Source organism: Octopus bimaculoides, chromosome 5 (genome assembly GCF_046866305.1).
Source record: "Octopus bimaculoides isolate indiv1 chromosome 5, ASM4686630v1, whole genome shotgun sequence".
Classification (NCBI taxonomy): domain Eukaryota; kingdom Metazoa; phylum Mollusca; class Cephalopoda; order Octopoda; family Octopodidae; genus Octopus; species Octopus bimaculoides.
Window position 1 is genome coordinate 88,685,999 of NC_142932.1, and position 8,559 is coordinate 88,694,557.

The following is an 8,559-nucleotide window of genomic DNA, read 5'->3' on the forward strand; positions in this document are numbered from 1 at the left end:
GACATGTAGGTCTATGTATGTATGTATGTATGTTGTTATTTAGTTTTATTTCAAGATTTCATGTCAATAGAGAAACAACTGGTTTCTAACCTAGATCCAAGGCTCCAGTACACTTTGTTAAGTGGTTAGAGTTAAGAAGGGCATGAAGCTATAGAAACCAAGCCAAAACAGACATCTAGGACCTGGTGCAGCTCTCCAGCTTACCAGCTTCAGTCAAACCATCTAACCCATGCCAGTATGGAAAACGGACATTAAACGGTGATGATGATGATGGTGGTGGTGGTGATGATGATGATGGTGGTGGTGGTGGTGGTGGTGGTGGTGGTGTGTGGGTGGGGTATCCTTATCTTGACATCGTGTAATGGTTGTAAATGAGCATCACCATCATAAAATTGATTGTTGTTTGTTTTTAGCTTTTCATGGAAAACTTATTTGGCCATAGGGAAATATTACCTTGCTTGGGAACAGGATGCTTTTAGCAGTGGAATCCATGACAATACAATCATTCTGGCCATGTTTTCAGTTTTATCTGCCTTTCACACTAATCACAGAGGTGCTGAAAATATGAAAACAAATATAACTGAAATGAAATTTCATTCCAGAACATAGAGGAATAAAACTAAATAATGCTCAACATCATATAGACCAGCGTTACTGCATTATAATCCTACATAATACTTGTGTAGACGAAAATGGTGAACAGGCAGAATTGTTAGCACACAAGCTAAAGCGCTTAGTCACATTTTATCTGACTTTATGTTCTAAGTTCAAAATCCACCAAAGTCGACTTTGCCTTTCATCTTTTTGAGGTCATTAAAATAAGCACCAGTTGAGTGATGGGGTTGATATAATTGATATGGCCCCTCCCCCAAAATTTCAAGCCTTTTGCCCAAAGTAGAATGGATAATTATTATGTGGATGTAATCTACAAGAGTCATCTCTTCCTTAGAAATCTGTGGTCTTTTGCCCAATTTAAACATTTTTATTTAGCCGAGTGCCTTATTTATTGCTGGTATCCTATCACTTTACCATCTTTAAATATTGTTTGATTTATTTTTTTAAAATTATTGTAAAATGATGAAAACACTCTATTCCAAAAAAAATTTTAATAACTAAATTTGATATCTCCAAAATAGGTGGTAACTGGTTGTGATTCATCTACCATTGCTGTCTGGGATATTGAAGCTGGAAGCAAGGCAATTGTTTTTTCCAATGCTCATGGAAATGAAGAAATCACATGCATGAAGTTTGATGCCACATGGCGTCGCCTGTTGACTGGTGCCAGAAATGGAACAATAAAGGTCAGAACTACTTACAGTGTTAAATCTTGAAGTTTCCATTAGTGTCGTGTTTAGCCTTGGTTTCATGATTTCTGTGGTTGTCATTATGTTTAAAGCCAGCTCGGTTCATCTCATTATATGTGTATATGAAAGATATTGTGACACTTCCAAAAGATGTAGTATTTGAAGAAGTCATAGCTGATGATGTGACTGAGTTGCTAGTGTCCTAGAGAGAAAGTTAATCTAACGAGGAGCTGATGTTGTGAGAAAAAGAACATGCTGAGAATACAGATGATACAAGAGAAGTTCCACCTACACCACTTAAATTGGTTACAAAAATTATTACTAAAGGTCTGCACGTTTTTGTTAATAATGATCCTAATCTTGAATAAAAAATAAAAATTACCAGATGAGTTTACAATGAGTTCAGTTCCTATACCGAGCTGTACAAAAGGATACTGCATCAAACAACAAACAACTTTGGATAAACTCTTCACCCCTCAAGCTGATGTTGGTGATAATGAACTATAAGATAGTATACATTGTCTTTCATCCTCCAAGTAATGTTCATTCCACCACCACCCCTTACATTGTTGTCAATATCTTTTGTGGTAAGAATGTACTCTTGCAATATTACAATTCTTATTAATTCTCTAACATATTTTTCTTAAAATGCTTTTGTGTTTATATGTACCAATATTGTTATTTTCACGTATAAAGGTAATTTTCTGTTGTTTTCTTGTACATTTTTAATGAAAAAGTCTGTAGGAATGCAATCTTGATAACATGAAAATCAGTAGGAAATTCAATTTTGCATTATGGGATTTCATGTTACAGTTAGATTTTCAGGAATGCATTGCTTCCGTAAAGAAAGAGATTCTTGTATGTATGTGTATATATATATATATATATATATATATATATATGTATATATAAAATATATAGTTTTATGGAAAATAATATATGTATATATATATATATATATATATATATATATATATATATATATATATATATATATATGTATATATATACATATATATATACACCATTGATATGATAGATCAGATTGCTAGCCACTACACATTCTCTCCTTGTTTCTTTCTGTATTCCTTTCTGTAGAAGAGCGTAGGCTCGAAACATTAAAGACTTTTTCACTTCCTGAGAGTTATACTACTACATCTGTTTGTTGTTTACACCACCTGTCTTCGTCTTTTGTTTTTTTTTTGTGAATTCTCCCTGTATATATATATATATATATATATATATATATATATATATATATATATATATGATCTCAGACATAATGCCATGTATACTAACAGAAATGTTCCATACAATACATTTAGTACAGCCATCTGATGTTTCAATCATTTTATTGTTCTTTACTTTCAATAATAAGAAAAAGAATATATCGGTTGTTTCAGGTATGGAACTTCCAAAATGGTCATAACTTGCATAAACTGGAACCAGTCGCAGATGCTGATGTCACTGGTCTTTTAGCCCTCAATGACCGTAAAGTTATTCTTGCTGTTGGCTGGAGTCGTTTGATTACTTTGTATGATGATTCAGATCCAGACGTAAATAGTATTTCTTTTTTACTTATATTCATATATTTATTCACACACACACACGCACGCACACACACACACACACACACACACACACACACACACAAACACACACATTATGAATGTACAATCAAAAGTCTAGGAAAAAGAATATTCATAGGGAATTGATGTAGAACATACAGCTCTTGTACCTTGACTATGAATTCTCATTTGTACCCATCATCATCATCATCATCATCGTTTAACGTCCGCCTTCCATGCTAGCATGGGTTGGACGATTTGACTGAGGACTGGTGAACCAGATGGCCACACCAGGCTCCAATCTGATTTGGCAGAGTTTCCCCAGTTGGATGCCCTTCCTAACGCCAACCACTCCGAGAGTGTAGTGGTTGCTTTTATGTGCCACCGGCACGAAGACCAGTCAGGCGGCACTGGCAACAGCCACACTCAAAATGGTGTATTTTACGTGCCACCTGCACAAGAGCCAGTCCAGCGGCACTGGCAATGATCTCGCTCAAAAGTCTTTACACATGCCACGGCACAAGTGCCAGAAAGGCGACGCTGGGCACAGGTGCCATCACGATACCATTAAAATTGCACAAAATCATAGAAATACTTGCTTTCATAGAGAAAGTAAAAGAAACAAAAGAAACTAATTCTCCAGTTCCAATCTATTAGTGGCACAATGAGGATTTGTGAGACATTCCAAAGATTTTCCATCTGAGATTCTTATGTGAATAGATGCACACACTTGGGTGTATGCATCAACAGTTCAACCAACACGCCAACTCAACCACATATTTACAAACACCAGCATCTCTCTTAACTCTTTTGCCAACATAATGTATATACATCATTGACTCATCTTCTGATAACATTTTAAAATATGCTGAGTTGAAAACAGAATAAATACTGAAGAGAGACAAAAAGAAATCACTCCAACAATGACCAGTGAGATTACTAAATGTATATCAACCTTTTTGAGAGGTTCTTTCAATGATGTGCACTTGCAGTCAGACACATGCCTGGACAAAAAATCTTTCCTTCCTACGTAGGATGCATCTAGCATTCTCACTGACCACTGCTGGGTAATTTTTTTGTCGTCCTTCGATATTTATTCTGTTTTTAACATAGCATGTCCAGAAGAAATGTTATCTCAGGATAAATGCAGCAGTAACTGACCTATCAATGGTGTATATGTTTACATTAAGTATGATACATAGAAAGCTATACATATCTGCACACATGCACTTACATTCAGTGGGTTTCTTTCAGTTTCAATTTACCAAATCCTCTCACAAGGCTTTGGTAAGCCCAGAACTATAGTAGAAAACACTTACCCCAGGTGCCATTTAGTGGGACTGAACCTAGAACCAAAGTGATTGGAAAGCAAGCTTTTTAAACATACAGCTACTCCTGAAATACCAAACATAAATCTTTCTCATTCTCTTTCTCTCTCTCTCTCTCTCTCTTTTACTCTCTCTCTCTCTCTCTCTCTTTCTCTTTCTCACTCTCTCATACACACACACACACATCCACACACTTTCTCTCACACTCACTCCCTTTATCACCTAAACTTTACACATTCACTTATTTCTTTTGGTCCACTCTCTCTTTGTCTCTCTCTCTCCCTCTCTCCCCTCTCTCCTTTCCCTCCCCTCTCTCCTTTCTCTCCCCTCTCTCCTTTCTCTCCCCACTCTATTCCCTTCTACATTCTCTTTCTCTTTCTCTACAGAATATGTATGTGACAGCAGATTTATCATGGAGAGGTGGCCAGTTACACAAAGATGACATCTCCGCTATGGACCACTGTCCACCCAACCTGTTGGCAACAGCCAGTTTCGATGGAATTGTATATATTTGGAAACTAGAGACGGAAAAACTCCTCATGAAGATAATTCACCAAAATGATGGAAATAACTTGTGAGTGGCATTGATCTTTTACATTTTTTTACTGGTTGAATTCATCAGACTTCGCCCATACTGGAGCACTGCTTTCTCAGATTTTTAGTCTATGATATATAGAGAAAGAGAGATAGATATATATATCATTATCATCATCATCATTTAATGTCCCTTTTCCATGCTGGCATGGGTTGAATGGTTTGAAAGGAGCTGACAAACCAGAGGACTGCACCAGGCTTTATTTGGTACAGATTTTATGGCTGGATGCCCTTCCTAATGCCAACCACCTTACAGTGTGGACTGGGTGCCTTATATAAGTATATATATATATATATATATATATATATATATATATATATATATATATATATATATATATATATATATATATATATATATATATATATATATGTATATACATATATATATGTATATATATATATATATGTATATATATATATATATATATATATATATATATATATATATATATATATATATATATATATATGTATATATATATATATATGTATATACATATATATATGTATATATATATATATATATATATATATATATATATATATATATATATGTATATACATATATATATGTATATATATATATATATATATATATATATATATATATATATGTATATACATATATATATGTATATATATATATATATATATATATATATATATATATATATATATATATATATATATTTATATATATATATATATACATACATACATACATATATATATATATATATATATATATATATATATATATATATATATATGAAAGAAGGTTTGAAAATGCAATTTTAAAGATGTTTATTCACTTGACCGGTTTCACTTTTTTAGAAAAAGATTGTCAAAAGTAAAATGTAAAGCTTTGTATGAGCTTTGTTGTGTTAAGTACTGGTTATCATAAAAATATTAAAATACAGATATACATTCTTTGATAATAATAAGAAAATGTTTTACTACCAAGACAGGTAGTAAAAGAATTTGCTGCATACTATGATAATAAAATTCTCTACAGTAGAACAGTAGATACACACACACACACACACACACACACACACACACACACACACACACACAAACAAACAAACACATGTATATTTTCCAAAATGCAACATACAGTATATGTGAGATCTTTGAAACCATTCCTTGCAGGCAACCAATTCCTGTAGATGTTGTCATGTTTTTGAAGTACAGAGCTTTGAAGTTCAGAGATGCTGCAACACTTATCTCTAGTGTCTCTGGAAACTTCCATTGGTGGAATATAGCGACAGAATCTATAGAATTCGGTAAGTAAATATTTGATAATACATGATTAATGTAAGATAATGTATGATTTTGGTGGAATATCAACTGTTCTGTTTTCACAGCAGTTATTTGTGTGAGTGTGCGTGTATGTGTGTGTGTGTGTGTGTGTGTGTGCTTGTGCGTGTGTGCTTGTGCGTGTGTGTGTGTGTGTGCATCATTGTCGTCATCACTGTCATCATAATCCTCATCATCATCGTCGTTGTCATCATCGTCGTCATTAGCTTCATCCTCATCATCATCATCATAAGCAGCAGCAGCATCGTTTTAGGATCCACTTTCCCATATTTTCATGAGTCAGACAGATTTTATCGAGGTAGATTGTCTATGGTCAGATGCCCTTGCTGCTGCCAATCTTCAACTGTTTCCATGCAAGGTAATATTTCCCCATAGCCAGACGTGTTTTCACAGAATATTGGAAATGAAGGACATTGCTTGTATGATAACAAACTCATTTGCAACTACCACACAATGTTTTGAAAAGGAGTCACAAACAAACACATTCAAACACACACACATACAAACACACATACATGCACACACACACACACATGAAAAGGAGTTACATACGAACACACTGGACACGCACACACATAAAACACACACATACACACATGCATGCACACATGCATGCACGCACACACATACACCCACACACACTAACAAACACACATACATATACATGGCAGGTTTCTTTCAGTTTCAAATCCACTCGCAGGGCTTTGATCAGCCAGGGTACAGTAAAAAGACACTTGCCCAAGGTACCACACAGTAGACCTGAACCCAGAATCATGTGCTTGGGAAGCAAACTTCTTAACCACACAATCATATATTTAATTCAAAGCCCTAAAAATCAAGGGACCCATCAGAATAAAAGTTGGTAAATACTGAAGTTTTAGATAGTACAATGACAGGACTCTGATGCCATTGTAGCAAAATTCGAGACTGAGTCAACAGATTGCAAAGTTTAAGTCACAACATCACACAAACTTGTTCAAAAGAGAGGTTGAGTTATTGACCGAATCAGCAGCCAGACTTCATGTGATAGATCATTCTAGATCCTTGTAGAACACCATGGTACAAGAGTTATATAACGGCTTGTGTTTTTAGCACCAACTTTCAGTATGTTCCAACCTGCAGTCTAATTCCATGCACTTAATTGCCATTTATGATAGTTGTTTTAACGACTTCTGCTCAACCTGGATATGTCAGTATAGTTGGCCAATATGAACTGAATGAGTATATTTGTTTCTTTGTCTTGACAAGCTTCAGTACAGAGCTTTTGTAATCGACTATTTATGAATACTGCAGAATCATTATTTCAGTCGTGTTGACTTGTAGTGGAAATTTTCTAACTCTTGACCAGCCTGAATATTGCTTGTGTGGTAAAATAAAGGTTCCTCTTAAATGTTTCCAAGGTGTTGTTATATCATTCACACAGCCTCACATGCATAGAATCCAGACAACACCATTAATGAAATGGCCATGTTCAATATGCAGAAAAGATGTTGATAGATATTCCTATGTTGTTGTTGGCACTCCGTCCCTTACAACGTCGAGGGTTCCAGTTGACCTGATCAACAGAACAGCCTGCTCATGAAATTAACATGCAAGTGGCTGAGCACACCACAGACACGTGTACCCTTAACGTAGTAGTCTCGGGGATATTCAGCGTGACACAGTGTGACAAGGCTGACCCTTTGAATTACAGGCACAACAGAAACAGGAAGTAAGAGTGAGAGAAAGTTGTGGTGGAAGAGTACAGCAGGGTTCGCCACCATCCGCTGCCGGAGCCTCGTGGAGCTTTAAGTGATTTCGCTCAATAAACACTCACAATGCCCAGTCTGGGAATCGAAACCATACAATCTATCTTTCTCCCAAAGACTGAAATCCCTTATTGTAGCTCTCCCTAAAATTTCTCGCTCCTGTTTTAATTCTGTCTGTTATACTTCCTCCACAACTAATTAGATCACCTAAGTGACAGAAGTTATTGACTACATTAGAGACTTCCAATCCGTGCAAGGAATTTTTCTAAATGTGCTTAGTTCACACATATCTATCACAAAATCTTCAACCAATGTCTTGTAAACCTACAAATTACATTGAGTAAACTGTATAGGAATATCTAGTGGAGACGCAATGGCCCAGTGGTTAGGGCAGTGGACTTGCGGTCATAGGATCGCGGTTTCGATTCCCAGACTGGGCATTGTGAGTGTTTATTGAGCGAAAACACTTAATTTAACTCGATTTAGATAGGGAAAATCCCGCTTGTTTCCTCGTGAAACACATCAGCTTATTCCATTATTACAAACCAATTTGTAGTCTCAGTTGCTGATGTATGTTAGGTCAAAATGCATATAAAAATTGAGAATTGTGGAAATATTATTTCCCGAGTTATTGTATAAAAAAACATGAATTTTGAAATTACCAGTTTTGATATATATATATATATATATATAT

The 8,559-nt window shown here is 35.1% G+C and overlaps 1 protein-coding gene across 1 annotated transcript in view; it reads left to right on the forward strand.

Moving 5' to 3' along the window:
* The window catches only part of LOC106869139 (cilia- and flagella-associated protein 337), an 86,121-nt gene that overhangs the window by 33,610 nt on the left and 43,952 nt on the right, over window positions 1–8,559 (forward strand). The window contains exons 11-14 of the mRNA XM_089352563.1: window positions 1,137–1,301; window positions 2,708–2,860; window positions 4,587–4,774; window positions 5,950–6,083. Of these exons, the coding sequence (XP_089208689.1) occupies window positions 1,137–1,301; window positions 2,708–2,860; window positions 4,587–4,774; window positions 5,950–6,083 (640 nt within the window). The remainder of the gene's footprint in view (window positions 1–1,136; window positions 1,302–2,707; window positions 2,861–4,586; window positions 4,775–5,949; window positions 6,084–8,559) is intronic.